Genomic DNA, 18,994 nt, shown 5'->3' with positions numbered 1-18,994 from the left:
TCTGGCGCAGTTAGTTATCATTCCTCCCAGCAGATGCAGTTTGCATCTTTAAATACATAGGTGCATTTAGCATCACATCCAGTAATGCCCACAGGATGGTACATCAGTTGTATATGGCCTGCGCGGCAATATCTGTGACAGCAGGCGGATTCATGTGCCCATCTTTTATATGATAAAATCAACACGAGTTCTCTCCCTCGTACCCAGTGGCCTTGAGTTCATTTGAACCAACCTTGTGAATGCTCTGATGTGTGTCCAGATCATGGCTTGCTACTTCACGGTGAATTCTGCCCCTCCGGCAAACAAGCATCCAGCAAGCGAATGAATTCCACAGTGTAGTTAGGGGATGAATTGCTTGCTTTCATAATCGTGGTAAATTGCTAAGTAATGAAATTACTTGATAAAAAAAGGAAAGCCTGTAATTGCCTGATTCAAAACTGTATAGGAATTGTTCAACCCTCCTGAATGCTGGCTCGGAGAATGGACTCATAAGCTTCTGTGTGCTTATTAAGACATTAATGTTGTTAACAGGCAGTAAGCAATTGCTTTGTTTTACTGGCTAAAAAACAGCTGAATGCAATTTTCTTGCTCTTAACAAAGTGAATATCAATAAACAAAGAGCCAAGCCAGCCAAATCAGTCCCTTTGCGACACAGCTGAGTCTGAAAACACACTTTGCAGCAAATTCCATTATGGGGAAAGTTATACATAACTTGTCGCTGGGAGCTCGATCATAATTAACCCTCTTTAACTGAACCTCTCGCAGCCACAATTCTCTTTAATTGTCAGCTCCTCTGCTGAAGACTCTTCCGTCTTCTTCCAAAGACTCAGAAATCTGTAAATGTCTCATTGTGGTGACATTTAAAAATAAACCGACCGTTCCATTAGTGACGTTCAAGGTCACCTCGCAGAGTATTGCCAAGTATCTCCCAGACATAAGCTACACAGCATTTGTGGGGAGATTTCTCACATTCTGAGTTAATATTTGTGATGTGTGTGGTCTCCTATCTCAACTCAGGGAAGGAAACTGTGTGGTGGTGATATCCGGCATGCTGGTTTTGATCTTCAAAGCCCTTCTTGGCCTGGGACCCTTGGTATTTGAAGGATGACCTCTTTCCATAGTTACCTACCTGAGCCATGGCACCTGCCCTCTCGAAGTTGATTCCCTACCACAAGCCCCAGTTAAAATATCTAGAGAGCACCAGGTCAGGGAAGACGGCTTGAGATCATGAACGGAGACCCTTCTCCAAGTGATGTATCCAACTGAGATACAGTGGAGAGAAAGGGTGTTTTCAGCAGTGCCTCTCTCTACAGCCTTACTTATTGCATCTATACCCCAGCTTTATCTCCAAGAAACTGAAGGTGACATACATGGTTCTCTCCTTGAGAGCCAGTGTGGTGTAGTGGTTAAGAGCGGTAGTCTCGTAATCTGGGGAACCGGGTTCGCATCTCTGCTCCTCCACATGCAGCTGCTGGGTGACCTTGGGCTAGTCACACTTCTCTGAAGTCTCTCAGCCCCACTCACCTCACAGAGTGTTTGTTATGGGGGAGGAAGGGAAAGGAGAATGTTAGCTGCTTTGAGACTCCTGAAGGGGAGTGAAAGGCGGGATATCAAATCCAAACTCTTCTTCTTCCTCCTCCTCATTTAATCCCCACAACAATCCAGTGAGGTTAGGCTGTGAGGCAGTGACTGGCCCAAGGTCACACAGTCAACTTCATGGCCAAGTGGGGATTCGAACCCTAGACTCCCAGGTCCTACTCCTGCCTGCTAACTACTACACCACCACACTAACTCTCTTTTCTTTTGTGGAATGTGCTCCTCAGAGAGGTGTACCTGACACCCTTTTTTTGTATTTTTAGTGCCAGGAAAATCCCTTTTGTATTTTGCCAGGTCTTTTCAGCTTGATGCTACGCTGCGGCTTTCAGCACAATTGTTCAGCTCCGTGACTTTATTGTAACTGATCATCCCTGGAATCTTTTCATCTCTTGATCTCTCTTTTAAAGTGGTTTGTTTTGATTTTATGGTTCTTCTTTGATGCTGCTTCATTTGTCTCATGGTCACTGCAGATTTTACTTTGTCTTGCTTTGTACACCTGTTATTTGGTGGCTGATGAATTGAATGGATGGATGTACATATACAGTAAGGAATTACTTAAGCAATTGGATTTTGTTTTGTAAATGGCTTAAGTGCCACCTTTGTGTTAAACCTGGGAGAGGGCCTTTTTGGTGGCTGCTCCCAGACTTTGGAAGTCCTTTTGTAGAGAAGATAGGTTGGCTTACTTCTTGTTGTCCTTCCATCAGCAGGTAAAGACTTTCTTGTTCCAAGAGGCTTTTGGGAACTGATTGCTTTTAATGAAAGGGCTGGTACTGTGATGTTTTTATTGTAATGACCTTGTGTGACATTATACATATCCTACTAAACATTCTACTAATATTTAATTAACAATGTTTAATTGTTCCTAAATGATGGCTTTTTAATATGTTCTTAGCTGTTTCTATTTTAGCTGTAAGCCATTTTGAGTCCCTGTCAGGCTAAAAGGTGGTATGTAAATAAACTAAATATAATAAGAATTATATATATATACATATATACATATCCCTCAAGATATCCCTCAAGTAATTAAGGAACAAAAGAAGAAAAGGCACACTACCTGGGAACTTCCTCTCTGCCCAGAACGTTGGAGGCTATACACCACACCCCCTCAACAGTATTTATAGGAACTCAAACACTGAGATCCTGCTCTGTTCCAGTAACAAGAAGCCGAAAGCACCAGCCTGAAGATGACGAGTGAGACCTCGTCGAAACGTCGCCTAGACACCCCAACTCTTACACGGGAAGACACCCGAAGACACCAAAACCTGCATTCCTGTACCCGTGAAAATCTACGAAAGCATATATATATATATATATATATATATATATATATATATATATATATACATACATACATACATACATATATATCTCACAGCAGCAGCAATAGGTAAGGTACCCCTGCCCATACGGGCCAGTCTTGACAGACTCTAGGGTTGTGCGCTCATCTCACTCTATAGGCCGGGAGCCAGCGCTGTCCGCAGACACTTCCGGGTCACGTGGCCAGCGTGACAAGCTGCATCTGGCGAGCCAGCACAGCACACGGAAATGCCGTTTACCTTCCCGCTAGTAAGCAGACCCTATTTATCTACTTGCACCCGGGGGTGCTTTCGAACTGCTAGATTGGCAGGCGCTGGGACCGAGCAACGGGAGCGCACCCCGCCACGGGGATTCGAACCGCCGACCATGCGATCGGCAAGTCCTAGGTGCTGAGGTTTTACCCACAGCGCCACCCGCGTCCCGCAGCAGCAATACTTTCCTCCATATCGGTCTGCCCATGCACTGAAGATTGTTATCTGAAGCCCTCCTCCAGGTGCACTCAGTTAGGGCAGGCTTTAAGGGTTGGAATTGTGGGGCACCAGCCCAAGCTCATAGCCCTACAGGGGTCCTAATCCCACTCTCTGGAGACTCCTGCTGCGTAGCCTGTTGTGTTCATCTGCCATTGCCAAGCATGCAAGCAGTGACGAGAGTTAAGGAGATACAGCAGTATTCTCCACCTTCTTTGAGGTCTCCTTCTGGGCGGTTGCATAGATTGGGCCCAGAAGGAAAGGGTCAGCAAATGGACAACTGTGCCTTGGAGAGGGTCCTACAGATAGCATCTTGACCCCCCCCCCAATATATATATATATATATATATATATATATATATATATATATATACACACACACACACACACACACACACACACACACACACACCTGGAGCCACCATGGCCCTCACCAGCTGAAGCAAGGCAACCCAGCAAATAGCAGGATGTCCAACCATAGGTTGATAGGATGCTTTTTAGTTTTGCAAGGTGGGAATTGTGATACAGCAACAGCCCTCTGGAAACATCTGGAGGGTCAGGCTCCAGAAGAGGCACATCCTAATGGTCAGAAGGGCAAACTGTATCGTTCTGTGTCTCCAGTATTTACCTCTATGCGCAGAGGGACCTGGTGGGACACATCACATGCATTTTGATGCATTATAGTCATGCGTGGTTTTACAGCTCCGATTCCCCACGGGTTCAACCAACACCACGTCGCCTGACATCTTCACATACTCTCCCCTGCTACAAGCTTATTTATGTATATTTACAATATAGCGGGGTGGGGGGTAGGGTAGGAGATGATGGGAAATGTGGTGCCTCTCATCCCAGTGGGAAATCCAAGTTGTAAACCATACTGCTGCAATAAATGAATTGGAATGTGCCTGAAGTAGCACCCCGTAATAGTTGGATAACCAGGGAGAAAGGCATTTTGTGCAAACATGGAGCTCTCAGAAACCCCTCCTAGTGGTGCAGCAATAAAACTGCTAGCACATTTGCAAAGCTAAGCAGGGTCCGTTTCAAATTGGATGGGGAACCACGTTGTTGAGATTCCTGCATTGCAGAGGCTTGGACTAGATCAGGCTTCCTCAATCTCGGCCCTCCAGATGTTTTGAGGCTACAATCCCAGCATCGCTGACCACTGGTCCTGCTAGCTAGGGATCATGGGAGTTGTAGACCAAAAACATCTGGAGGGCCAAGGTTGAGGAAGCCTGAACTAGATAGTATTATTCTAAGGTAGGATTGGCCGAACATTTGCTTTCTCACCATTAAGATGTCCCTCCAGAGCTCAGTACTATTGATAAATTGGGACACGGGTGGTGCTGTGGTCTAAAACCACTGAGGCTCTTGGGCTTGCCAATCAGAAGGTCGGCAGTTCAAATCCCCACAACAGTATGAGCTCCTGTTGCTCTGTCCCAGCTCCTGCCAACCTAGCAGTTCGAAAGCACACCAGTGCAAGTAGATAAATAGTTACCCCTGCGGCAGGAAGGTAAACGGCATTTCCGTGCGCTCTGGTTTCCATCACGGTGTTCCATTGTGCCAGAAGTGGTTTAATTCTGCTGGCCACATGACCCAGAAAGCTGTCTCTGGACAAATGCCGGCTCCCTTGGCCTGAAAGTGCCACAACCCTTGGCTCCCTTGGCCTGAGCTCCACAACCCCGTAGTCACCTTTGACTGGCCTTAACTGTCCAGTGGTCCTTTACCCTTTTACTTTTTTACTGTAGATGAGGCAGTTAGGCAAGGGACAAGTTTACCTTGATCTATTAGGATGTTTTGGGGTTGGGGGCCCATCAATAGCTAATTGCTGCAAATCTCCTATCCACAATGAGTTTTTGAAAGAGGCCACTATGAGAGTGAGGACTGGCCTGTAGCTCCTGATGGGGTAGGACCGAGCCACTCTCCCATCACCACTATTGCCGCAATCTTCAGGGATGGGGTTGTGGCAGGGACTGTGAGGTTGGGACTGTGTGGATACACTGTTGGGAGCCTGGCCCTGTGCTCCTCTCCACTTGCCAACGGCCGTGTCAACCAGCCGGACTCCCCCCTGCGCGGGTGGGCAGGTGGCTCAGTGCTGCCCCTCTATGCTCCAGTGAGGGTGGAGTTGCTGTGGCAGCAAGGGATGAGCCGGTGCAATCGCAGCCCAGCATGTGTGGGCCTGCCCTGGACAGCAGCAGCCCATGCTACACCACTGCATTGGACACAGTCATGCAGTTGACATCATTTCCAGTCTGGCCCTTGTTCCGCTGTCAGTAAAGCCACATGGCTCGTTCTTGGGAGGCTGAACACCACAAAGGAAGGCAAACTCCTTTGTTATTCTTGTGCCCTCTGGGTAAAGGCTATAGCATCTGCTTTTCCTGCAGAAGGTCCCAGGTTCAATCCCTAGGTAGGACTGGGAGAGAGCCCTGCTGAAATCCTGGAGAGTTGCTTCCTTGGTGCATAATCTGAACATAGCTCTGGGCTGTGAGGAGGCTCCTGACTCCGAAAAGCTCAGGTGGAGCTTTCAGGGGCAGTCTATAGCTCTCTCCCCTCCACCAAACAATCCCAAGGTGGGTGTGTCCAACTTGCCCTTTTGCTGCACCGGAGTCAGATCAGGCGATGGGGTAACGTGGAGGTTATTCATGAATTACTTATCAAAACACAGAGCTCACGCTAAACATTTGTTTAAAAATTGATGCTGGCAGTCAGCGGGGAGTGAAATATTTCACGTTAGTTTTGTGCCTTCATTGTGTCAGAGTCAGAAGGTTAATGCATCTGCCGGGTCCCAGCGCGCCTAATAGCATCGTTTTATAGCAGTTGTGGCTCTTTGCCCAGGAAAAAATTAGAGCTGTCAGGTGGACTGGAGGACTAGCATGAGTTAATGGTCCCCCAGGACGGGCCGCCTCATCAGGCCACTCTGATTCATGGGGGAAAGTGGGGCAGCCATCCCCCAAGTTGCAGCTTCAGAGCCCACCTGGTGGGGACATTAAAGCGATCCCCTCTCTTCCCACTCACTGCCCCATAGCAGTGGCAAGCTGCAAGCCATTCTCAACCTCCATTTCAGTGCCTTTGCTTTTGATTCTCCATGGGAGAACATGTGCTATGCGTGCAGAAGATTCTAGGATTGGTCCCTGGTACCAGCAATTCAAAAGATTAGGTAGCAAGAAATGGGGCAGGCCTCTGCCAGAGACCACGAAGATATACCTGCTGCCATTCAGAGTAGGTGATCCTGAGCTTGATAGAAAAATAGGCTGAGCTGCCATAAGGCAGGTCTCTATCTTATATTTGCGCTCATCCTCCATCAGTTCAGTGTTAGAAACTCAGATATATAAGCTAGGCGCCAAACAGCTCCTTAAACCAGGGTTACAGTCACCAAAACGGAATGCTTCATTGCCATTTTGGGGCACGACGGTTCGAAAGAAGTATTTTTCAGTAAGTATTTTTGGTTCCTACAATTCATTCTGATTATGCAGATAAACTATAATGGACAAAATTCTACAGGATGTGTTGCTAGTGTGTGAAAACAGTCAAGATCTCAGAACCCCCAGGCATGCAGCTCCAGATGGTGGAGACGTCAGATGCCATCCTGGCTCCTGGGCATCTTCACTTGGTCGCAAGTGGCCAATAGCCAGGTGCAAAAGGTGCCTGGCAAATGTCAAACACTGCCTGATTGGTCAGCCCTGATTTGTAGTCTGTAATGATGTGGTGGTGGTGGTTGTTTTAAATCATTTGTTTTGTCGCTTTTTAATTTTATAATTGTTTTATTGTTCTGTGTTATGCACTGTATTGTGAGCTGCCCTGGGATCTCCATTTGCTGAAGGGCAGTTTAAAAGCTCAGTACATACATACATACATACCTGCATATATATGTGCATACATTTATTGGTATGTCACCTTCCCTCCAGCTGAGGCCGGTGTGCCTGCTGCAACCTCTCGCAGCCCAGCCACAGTTACTGAGGTCCTAACAGGACTGGATTTCTCCAAAGGAGCAATTCTCAGAAACATCAATTAGTTCAAAATCCTGTGGTGAGACTGCCAGCCCTGGTACGCAGGTGGCGCTATGGTCTAAAGCACTGAGCCTCCTGGGCTTGCCGATCAGAAGGTTGGCGGTTCAAATCCCCACAATGGAGTGAGCTCCCGTTGCTCTGTCCCAGCTCCTGCCAATCTAGCAGTTTAAAAGCACACCAGTGCAAGTAGATAAATAGGTACCTCTGTGGTGGGAAGGTAAACGGTGTTTCCGTGCGCTCTGGTTTCCGTCACAGTGTTCTGTTGTGCCAGAAGCAGTTTAGACATGCTGGCCACATGACCCGGAAAGCTGCCTGTGGACAAACACCGGCTCCCTCAGCCTCAAAGCGAGATGAGCGCTGCAACCCCATAGTCATCTTTGACAGGACTTAACCGTCCAGGGCTCCTTTACCTTCTTTACCTTTTACATTCATCCATGATTCTGAAGCACCTCCACTGGCTGCCAGTCCATTTCCAAGTAGAATCAACCTGAGGGTGCCTGAGGGATCGCCTCCTCCCAGATGTGAGGGGCCGCAGCTCAGTAGCAAAGCATTTACTTTGTGCACAAAAGGTCCCGGGCTCAATTCCTAGCAGCTCCAAGTAGGGCTGAGAAAGGTCTTTGCCTGAAAGCCTGCCAGTCAGTGTAGACAATACTGAGCTATATGGACCAACAGTCTCACCCAGTAGAAGGGAGCTTCTTATATTCCTATTTACCCATGTGCTAAGATGAGGCGCAGACGTGATTTCCGGTGCCACGGAAGCGAGTACCCATGCCATACCACACCAGTTTAGCGCAGCACGTGGGGACTTTCCAAGAGGGTGGCTCGGTTCGGGGGCAGCTTGTGGGCTAGTTAAATGACTCCTGTGGGCTGCTTGTGGCCCATGGGCCTTAGGTTGCCAACCCCTGCATTAGAGAATCTTCTCCAAGTGCTCCTCACTTCTGAGGTTAGGTGAGTGGCTCTTAGTGAGATTGCCTTTTGGCCATGGGGCTCTGTCTGTGGCGGAGTTGGGCAACATGTGGCCCACAGATGTTGTTGGACCCTGATCCCCATCAGTCCCAGACCCAGCTTCCACACTACTAATCTGGAGGATGGTGATTAGGAGCCAGTGTGGTGTAGTGGTTAAGAGTGGTAGACTTGTAATCTGGTGAACCGGGTTCACGTCTCCGCTCCTCCACATGCAGCTGTTGGGTGACCTTGGGCTAGTCACACTTCTTCGAAGTCTCTCAGCCCCACTAACCTCACAGAGTGTTTGTTGTGGGAGAGGAAGGGAAAGGAGATTGTGAGCCGCTTTGAGACTCCTTTGGGTAGTGATAAAGCGGGATATCAAATCCAAACTCCTCCTCTTCTTCTTCTTCTTCTTCTTCTTCTTCTTCTTCTTCTTCTTCTTCTTCTTCTTCTTCTTCTTCTTCCTATTCCTTCTCTCCTTTCAGCAATAGGCAAAGACCTTTTTAGTTTAATTTTCCCAGGCCTTTTAAAATGTCATCCTGAACTTCTTCATTTTTTAAGTGCCGCTGTGTTTTTTCACCTGCTGCATTTTATTAGCTCTCCCTTTTTAATGTATTTTTTTATTCTCATTGTTTGAATTTGGTGGTGGTTTTTTTCTATCTTAAATGTTAGCTGCCCTGGAAATATTCATATTGGCAGGATACCCACTTTAAAATAATAAAATAAAGCAGCCTTTATCATTAACCGTCTATGTGGGAGGGAGGGATTATGAAAGATAACTACTATATGGCAGGTAGTTTTATTATCCCCATATTAAAGATTAGAGGGGTGAGGCCAGGGCAGCTCAGTGAATTTGCACCGGAGGAGCAATTAAAAACGGAGGACGTTCCAGCTCTTGGGCCTTCATGCACAGCCATACTTGGAATGCTGTGTGCAGCTCTGATTACCAGACCTCAGAAGGGGAATGGTAGAGCCGAGAAAAGTGCAGAAAGGGGAAAGGCACATACATAAGTTATAGTATTCACAAGCAAAATATGTGGGGGTGGCTTAAAAGCGAAGCAGGTAGACAAATCCGTGGAGGTTATGACTGCTTGTTATGATGGCTATATACAGTGCTATTTTTCTAGAAAAAGAGGTGCTGGAACTCACCATGACAGTAGTGGAAAGTGGCATGAAGATGAACATGATCACTGGGGTTTGTCGTATTGCAGTCTCCTTCCATTAAGTTCACACATCCTACTTCTCTTAGTGTTATGTACTGAGTTGAATGGGATCCAAAATGCAGCAGTCTGATTGGCCCTAGAACAATAGGATCCAAAATGCAGCAGTCTGATTGGTCCTAGAACAATAGGATCCAAAATGCAGCAATCTGATTGGTCCTAGAACAATGCAGCAGTATGATTGGTCTGCAGGAGCCACCCAATCCAGCTCCAGATGGAAGTGAATCCACAACCTGATTGGCCTACAGGAGAATTCCGGAATTAGCCAATCACGTGCAGCCCATTGTGTAAATAATGTATATAAAGGAGATACTTTGAGGGAACTTCCATTCCTCCTCACCACTATGAGCTGAATAAAGAGCATGAAATCCACTCTCGACTCCGAGTATATTTCACCTAGTACTCTGAGAAAATGCATAGGACTTCTTCTTAGGATGAAATGTGGATTCCCCTACCCCATGTCCCAATACACAAACATGGAAGGAGATCTCTACAGCATCTACTGCCTGCATACCAGATGGTGAAACGCTCCCAAAGCATGAGCTGTGGCTGCAGCGAGTTGTCAGTGGAAATGAATAACATCCTCCCTTTTCTGCATGTTCCAGGTTTCAGACTCGGGGTTGTATGTTTGCATCGCTACCAGTTCAACCGGCGAGACAAGATGGAGTGGGTTTCTGGCAGTGCAAGGTCAGTGATGTTGAGGGAAGGGCAGGAGGAGGACTCAAATGCATGAGGTTTACGTTATTGGACCTCTTCAGACATCCTCTAAATGGATTAGCTGGGCACCCGGGGAGAGGCAGTGAAGTGTTGGTATCCATGGAATTGGGGGGGGGGCGGTGCCTCCCCACAGAAGAACAACAATTCCCAGTTTCCCAACTTTCATTTTAAAATAAGGAATAAGCTTTTAGCACTTGTAGAACCTGAGATACGAGGCAAAAATTACAGACACTTTTTACTAATAGTTTGAGAAAATAGCCTCCTCCCAACTTTCAGTGTTTTACTTTGCTCCTCCCCTTGGAAAAGTTGCTACAGGCACCTATGATGTACCCATCATTGTTCCCATTGCCCTCTGTGACTTGGAGGACAACTGTTAGAAGCAGGGACCCTCTGTCCATTTCTCCAAGTCCGTGGGGCTGGACCTTGGAACTGTGATGAAAGCAACTCAGACTGGAAACCTATGTAAGAGCTGGAGGCTCCACCCCTTTCTGGCTGTCAGTCAGGCCCTGATTCTGCACGTGGTTCCCCCCCCCCCTAGTAGCTTCACACAGCCACCCTCCAACTCAGGAAGGGCGACAAGAGTTCCCTTCCAGGCCTGCTGTGATCCTGATAATCCCACCATCAGTTAATGTTATTTGCATTTTTTGAAAAATAGACTTCACATTGAGTACACAGATGCATTTAACATTGCATCTAGTTTTGGCCCTTAGCTATGCCAAGCTTTGAATTGTGTTTCTTCTGCAGTAGAAAGGGGTCGACTTCAGAGCATGCTTCACTATTCAGTATAAAATGCATTTTCTTTTAACCCTGGTTGGCCGTGTACCCACCACTTGCTACACTCCATGCGAGGATGAGTGGATTAATTTTTTGGCCCAGGCAGCTGTTGTGGGGTTTGGACTCACAAAGCCACAGTCATCTCTCCAGACCTGCAATTGTAGGCTCACATGTGTCCCTGGAGTGGAGGACTTTGCCTGCCTCCTAGCACAGAAGCCCTGTCTGCATTCGCCTGTGGGAACAGCTCATTTAAAAACCAATAAACTGCCCTCTGATTTTAAGCCCAGCAAGCACATTCCTGCCTTGGAGAGCCATGCCAGGCTGTTAAATGTAAAACCACCTCAAGGAATAAATGTTGATGTGGAGATGTGATGATGAGCCAGGTTTCTCAGACCTCACAGAAGGTTTTTTAGGGGGGTGGTTTCCCTTGCATGCAAGGAGAGCTTCCATTTCTCCAAGGTTGGTTTTGGAAAACAAACACCCCAGTAAGAAAGCAAAGTCTCAATCCCACTACAAGCCCCCGGCGCCCAGTAATTTGGGAGCTGCTGCTCATTTACAGATGTGCTGGTATAATAAAATATAGCCGTTCTTGAAGCGGCTGATTCTGCCTCCTAAATCAAGAGAAGGTTCTTTTCCCCAGGAAAGGTAGGGGCATGGACATTCCCTCGCCTTGCCCACAGCAGGTGGTTGTCTTGGCTTTACACAGGGGTTGCCGAAAAACCACATCAGTGCATTCTCAGGTCCTGTTAAGAACGCAGATAGTTTATATCTTAATTGTTCTGAGCATGCATTCTTGTTTGTCAAGGTAAAACACATTGATAGACCACAGGTTTTCTGGCTGACAACTATGCAAGCAAGCTGTGCAGGGCTGAATTCAGCTTGCCCCTTATATAAAGGCCCTGCGCAGGTGACCGGATGCCTGATCCTCCTTTTAGGGCTCTCTGCCATTCTCATTCTCTTCTTCCACATTTGCTTCTGCAGAGAACGGGGCTGACCTCCAGACTCAGCTTCCGGAGCCAAGCCTTCTCCCAGGTCCACCCTCTGCACCTCTGGTCACGGACGTCACCAAAAACAGTGTCGCTTTGATCTGGAAGCCAAACCCTGTGAGTGGGGGAGCCGCTGTCAGTTCATACATAATCGAAGCATTCAGGTAACTCATGTTGTTACTCAAAAGTCATCCCACCTACCTGCCCTTACCCGCAGTGTCTTTGGGCGCAAAATGGAGAGACAGTTTGAGGGTGGTAGAAAATGAACAGCTTATTACAGGGTTGGGGAGACATTTTCACCCTGAGGGCTGCATTCCCTCATTCCCAACCCTCTGAGGGCCAGCAGTAAAGGTAAAGGGACCCCTGACCATTAGGTCCAGTCGTGGCGGACTCTGGGGTTGCGGCGCTCATCTCGCTTTATTGGCCAAGGGAGCGGGCGTACAGCTTCTGGGTCATGTGTCCAGCATGACTAAGCTGCTTCTGGCAAACCAGAGCAGCGCACGGAAACACTGTTTACCTTCCCGCCAGAGCGATACCTATTTATCTACTTGCACTTTGATGTGCTTTCGAACTGCTAGGTTGGCAGGAGCAGGGACCGAGCAATGGGAGCTCACCCCGTTGTGGGGATTCGAACCGCCGACCTTCTGATCGGCAAGTCCTAGGCTCTGTGGTTTAACCCACAGCGCCACCTGCGTCCCTGAGGGCCAGCAGTAGGTGGGGCCAAAGAGGTGGGAGAAGGGAAAGTTCATCAGTGAGCAAGGCCACATTCTCTCTCTCTCTCTCTCTCTCTCTCTCTCTCTCTCTCTCTCTCTCTCTCACCCCCCGCCTCTCTCTCACACACACAAACATAATCATGTAAGCACACGGAGAGCTCCTCAAATGACTCATTTATTGGGTCTCATCCTGATTGCTTGCACAACATGCGCATAAAGGTCAGACTGCATCCTGTCTTTATGGAGCATGCAGATCAGCTATTGGGTAGGTGGTTGTCTTCTTGCCCCTTCCCTGTTCTTCAGATTATCCGAGGAGCAGGGAGGGGGAGAATTTCACCTCCATCACAATGCTGAGCTGGACCCCCATGGCCGGCCCCACATTGCAATGGGTATGAAAACTGCACCTTCCCACTCTTCAGGTCATTCCCCTCCCCAGCCAGGCATGTAGTGTAAGAAGCCAGCAATTCCAACCTGCCTTTGTGCAAGCAGAAATGTTTCCATTTTTCTGCAGTTCAGCTTCTGCTAAATATTAAATTATTTGTCTTGTTGCCCACTGTTCAATGTAATAAAATTATGTATGTAAATTAAATGTAACTAATGGTGTCATTATTGCCACACCATTCATTTCAATGTGAAGGAAACACACTGTAATTTCAGTTTGGGGGGTGGGAGGATCTGTCATCAACAACAGCGAATACTTATTGATTATGGACATGTAAGGAATGTCCGGCATTGACAATTTCCTCTTCATTTTCTGTTTTCTCCGACATCTCTAATCCTGGTTTAATTGATGGGCAGATCAATTCAATGCATTCTGTTGGTCTGGTAGCCACTGCCACTAGCATAACATGAGTATAACGTAGCCAGAATCCTTGACACCTCCAGTCGGCAAAAACAGAGCATAATGTTTGTGTTGTAAATGTGGGATTAAAAAAGGAAGACCCTACCTTGCTTGCTGCTTGCCCTGCTGTCAGGTTGTGCAAGAATTGGAATTCTCATTGCGGATGTCCAGGTCAAACCAACAACTCTCATTTACAATACATAGTGTGTAACCCCCGCTGTGGCTTTTGCTGCATTTCCTTTCCCAATCATAGCTCCTAAACAATCTCTCTCTCTCAAAATGTCACTCTGGGACTCTCCTGCTGAGGCCGGTTGTGTTGCACAAAATGCAGGAAGTGGCTCCACTGCCTGTGTGATCCTGACATCGCTGCAGAAGCCACCCTAAATAAATGTGCATGCATCCGGATGATCTGAATTAGGGTTGCTTGTGCAATAATGTGTTCCTTTCTACAAAGGTAGGAGTCCTGTCTGTTTTGCTTCTGGCTGAACCCACCATTGTCATGTGGTCCCCTAGAAGGCTCTGCAGAAAGTGCGGTCATACGTCGGGTTACAGCCGCTTCAGGTAGCGTTTTTTCGGGTTGCGGACCGCCGAAACCCAGAAGTACCAGAATGGGTTACTTCCAGGTTTCAGCAGTCGTGCGTGCGCAGAAGCACCAAATCACAACCCGCGCATGTGCAGACGCGGGTTGCAAATGCTGTGGGTTGCGAACGTGAATCCCACACGGATCACGTTCGCAACCCGAGCGTCCACTGTATTATGGCCCTTAGACTGGGGAAAAAACCTCACCACTTCTGTCTTAATAGTTGACAGTAGCTTCAAGGTAAAGGTAAAGGGACCCCTGACCATTAGGTCCAGTTGTGGCCGACTCTGGGGTTGCAGCACTCATCTCGCTTTATTGGCCAAGGGAGCTGGCGTACAGCTTCTGGGTCATGTGGGCAGCATGACTAAGCCGCTTCTGGCGAACCAGAGCAGCGCACGGAAACGCCGCTTACCTTCCCACCGGAGCGATACCTATTTATCTACTTGCACTTTGACGTGCTTTCAAACTGCTAGGTTGGCAGGAGCAGGGACCAAGCAACAGGAGCTCACCCCATCGCGGGGATTCGAACCGCCGACCTTCCGATCGGCAAGCCCTTAGAATCCTGCAATTGCTGCAGGTCACTTGATGAAGGTGCCTTGGAGAATTGGAAATGCCTGCCTCAGACACACACAGCCAGGGCCCCACAGCCCAGTCCATTTTGCTCGGGTAACAGCTCCCCTGAATCCCATCTGCACATCCAAGGCGTGAATCAGAGCTTTGGAGTGCATTGAGATTCTGCAGCCCTCTTGCAAAACCAGAGGCTTTTCACTCACCTCTTTCCTCCTGGGAAAAGTGTTCCTATAAACCGTAATGGAGTTGTTTTCTTTATTGGGTGGAGTTTGCAGTTCCCTAGAGAAAGACGCTGACCCATAAACGACCCAGGGAGAGCAGGGCAGGTAGCCCTCTTCTGTTCTCAGAGTACAGCAATTTCCGGATCTGGCTAGGGTAAGGAAGGGCTTTGCAGTCGTAAAGGACCGAATCTCCTGCCCCTGATTCATCAGCTCAACCTAGTCTGTCTCGAGCTGGGTTTTTAGAGGTCAGGGGAGCAGATCTGCACAGCTGCGAAAATGCTTCGCTGTCAGTGTGTTCCTGGGCAGTAGGGTCACCGCTGCTGAATCCGCATTCAGCTTCTGTTTGTCATCCCCCTCCCCTGCAGCACACCAGCAAAAGACCCCATACTCAAATTCTTCCTCCCTGCAGCTGAGTTGCTAAGGTGCCACATGACGGAGACCAAACTATTTCCCCCACCCACCCACCCACATGGCTTGTGGCCTATACCTTGGAGCCATCTGCTCTGGAGCCGGAGGAGATTTGCGGGGAGCGCAGGTGGCCGAGAGATGTCAGTTTGCAGTAGGAAATTCTGCAAACATGGAGGCAGCTGGGCTGCACAGTAAATCACCGGACGGGCTGATTGCAAGTGTGCGCTTGTGCCCGCGGATGTGCGTGCAGAGGCATGGAGATGCTGAGTTAGGGAGCAGCAGGGCATCTTCAACATGGACTTGCATCTGTGTCTTCAGGCTCACAAATCGGACTGTACACATGAGTTGTGCCCCAGGGGAAGAGGCCCATCGAAATGGGGGTGGGGAAGAGGTTCAGTCAGACCCACAACTGATTGAGGGGTCAAGGAAGACACCGGCTCAGGTCTGGTCAGCTGAAAGTATGCGTTATTTTCAGGTCTGCAGCTTCTCCTAGTATGCCCTGCAGTGGACCTTAAGGTCCATGAATAATCATAGTTTAGAGGTCCTGGGCCCTAAGGAAGTCAGATTATCCTCCACCAGGGCCAGGGCCTTCTCAGTGATGGCTCCGACCTGGTGGAATGCTCTGTCCCATGAGACCAGGGCCGTGCAGGATATAACCTCCTTCCGCAGGGCCTGTAAGACAGAGCTATTCCACTTGGCTTTCAATTTGAACTTAGCCTGATCTTTTATTCCCCTTCCTTTCCTCCACCTCCCCTTTTTATGAAAATTACCCGCTCTGGGATCCCACAGCTAATTCTCCCCTGGTCTCCTCGCTGGCCCAAATAGGACTAATTTAGCCCGCTAGCCCTGGTGATCACCTAATGTTTATTGGATGGATTTCCCCCCTAAATTGATTTTTGAATTCTGAATTTATTATTATTCACGTTTTATACTGTATTTTATGCTGTTTTTTTGTTGCATCAATTAAGTGTTTTAAATTTGTTGTTAGCTGCCCCGAGCCCATTTTTCTGAACCAGGAAGGGTGGGGTATAAATAAATAAAAATTTATTCTCAGGCCTGCTTGCACCCATGCCCCAGATTACTCTCAAGAGTAAGTACCATCCTCCTCTCCTAGGGTGCCTGACTTTCATGCGGCTGGCTTTGGCAGGCTCAGGTCTAGGGCTCATATGTTGCCCTGAGGAGAAAGGGGGCAGTAGGGACCTGGAATGCAGCTATTCCCTCTTTGACACCAGTCAGTGAAGTTTAGGCAGAGAGTCTGGAGATGGCAGGGAAGTAAGGGTGAGCTACCCTGCCTTGTGTGAAGGCCCAGGCTTCCACTGTCCCACTTTCCCCTCTTGGGGACTTTTAATAACCTCCCAGTTTCCACATCCTTCATTCAGGCCGAGGTCCTGCAGAATGAATGTGCGAGCCCCAACCCATCTCCCTGCTCAGTGGTGGAACATCTGCTGTGCACGCAGATGTTCCCAAGTTCAATCCCCAGTGCCTCCAGGAAGGGCTGGGAATGAGTCTCTGCCTGGAACTCTGGAGAGCTGCTGTCAGCCAGTGTAGGCAGTACTGAGCAAGATAGACCAATAGCCTGACTCTGTATATGGCAGCTTCCTCTGCTCTTTCTAGCCCAGGTGGATCCTCCAGGTGGTGTCCAGGTACTGCCTGCTCAGGAGCTATTGCCTGGTTAGTGCTTGGCAGCAGGGATCGGGGCCTACTTAAAGGGCAAGGTGCTGGCAAGCATGTCTCAAGTCTATGCAAAGACTTGGATATTTCTGTATAACAGGGGTGGCCACCATTCTTTTGCCCTGAGGGACATACTCACCCTTTGCCAACCCTTGGGGGGGGTGCATGCTAGCAAAAGATGTGGCCAAATGTGACTGTGACCACAAAACACTCAGGACACATGTGCATAGCTCTCTCTCTTCCAGCTGATCCAGGTAGATCAGCTGAGGTCAGTGTTATTGCTCCATCTGCTCATCAAATGATTGATCTGAAAAGCAGGAATGGGGGGAAATTGCATCCCCATCAGGATTGGGCAGATAATACCCAGCGATGGTTTATCATCATCACCACCACCTCATTCATTCATTCATCTCCTGCCCAATTTGGTGGAATGGAGTGTTGGACAGAAATATCTGTACTGGCTTGGGCAACTACATCAGGAAGCTGGGGTGCATGTCAATCATCTCTGCAAACGTATAATTGCATTAGTGTGTCTCGGTCCCTTGCCGGACGCAGACCTTAGCCTTGCAATGAGGGCACATTGCTATTCCTATTGCTATCTCTCTCTCTCCCTCTCTCTCTCTCTCTCTCTCTCTCTCTCTCGCACATGCACACACACAAACATCAATTATGGGTCACAGGAAACTTTACATCCTGGAAGCAGCACAGAAGGGTTCAAAGGGGAGATTTTTTAATATATTGCCGCATGAATAGATTTGGCTTAGGACCTAATTCCTGTTTACTTCCAAAGTTGAGCCAGGACCCCATTAGCCAGGCCCCATTGAATTCCAGATTTTGAAAACTCTGGACAGTCCTTTTGACAGTGTTCGCTGCACCCTCTTCCTTCCCTGTAATTCAGTATTTAAGGATACAAAGAAGAGCCAGGACTCACAGTGGGTTAGAGGCCATATCCCCTGCTCTGCCCCTGCTACTGTTGACTCATGTTAAGCTTGTGGTCTACTAAGACCCCTAGATCGGTTTCCCATGTACTGCTGCTAAGCCCAGTGTCCCCAAATGTAGAAACTAGCCTTCTGTGCAAAGGTGAAACTGTTCATTGCTTGCTGTGTACCTGATTGCTTTTGATCCTGTGCCCATCATTTCCACTCAGAAAATGACCCATAAGGGGATGGGGCCTTAGACTTAAGAGCTCCCGCTTCCTGGGCTCCCCCTTCCCAGGTAGTACAGGAGTCAAAGCTGAGCCACTGACCTTGGGGACTCCCCTTCTTCCTTTTGCAACTCTGTTCTGTTGCAGTCAGTCTTCCGGCAGCACCTGGCAGACAGTAGCAGACAACGTGAAAATGGAGAAGCACACGGTCAGCGGCTTGAACCCCAACACCATTTACCTCTTCCTCATACGGGCTGTCAACTCCTATGGGCTCAGTGACCCCAGCCCCGTCTCGGAGCCAGTTCGTACGCAAGGTGAGATTCCCAGGTGCTGAGCTGCTGGAGCGGCAATAGGAACAGCTTGGCAATTGCATCTCACATTGTTCTACAGAAGGGACATCTAGGAAAACATTAGACCACTCATCAGACTCTGTTTACAGAGGCATCCCCTCTGCAAACAGGGAAGGGACAGAGCTCAGGGATAGAACATCTGCTTTGCTTGCAGAAGGGCTCAGGTTCAGTCACTGGCATCTTCAGGTAGGGCTGGGAGAGAGAGCTCTGCCTGAAACCCTGAAGATAGATCACCTGGGGTTCCCAAACTGTGTCCCACACTTCCCAACTAGCTCACTTCCTGCTTGAGGCTGCAATCTAGCCCTTACCTGGGAACAAACCCCATTGAACTGAATGGAACTTACATCCGAGTAGACACAGTTAGGAATGCAGCCTTGGTCTATGGCAGGCATAGGCAAACTCAGCCCTCCAGATGTTTTGAGACTACAATTCCCATTATCCCTGACCACTGGCCCTGTTAGCTAGGGATG

General features: G+C 48.4%; 1 protein-coding gene across 12 annotated transcripts in view; it reads left to right on the top strand.

Annotated features, from left to right (window-relative positions):
- ROBO3 (roundabout guidance receptor 3) overlaps positions 1-18,994 on the top strand; it is a 333,100-nt gene that overhangs the window by 294,920 nt on the left and 19,186 nt on the right. For all 12 annotated transcript variants that reach the window (XM_083480343.1, XM_083480341.1, XM_083480342.1 and 9 more), the window contains exons 10-12: positions 10,155-10,236; positions 12,022-12,190; positions 18,322-18,488. In XM_083480343.1, coding sequence (XP_083336469.1) covers positions 10,155-10,236; positions 12,022-12,190; positions 18,322-18,488 — 418 coding nt within the window. The remainder of the gene's footprint in view (positions 1-10,154; positions 10,237-12,021; positions 12,191-18,321; positions 18,489-18,994) is intronic.

This window comes from Podarcis liolepis (assembly GCF_965112155.1).
Source record: "Podarcis liolepis genome assembly, chromosome: 16".
NCBI lineage: Eukaryota > Metazoa > Chordata > Lepidosauria > Squamata > Lacertidae > Podarcis > Podarcis liolepis.
This window is presented reverse-complemented; position numbering and strand designations above follow the sequence as displayed.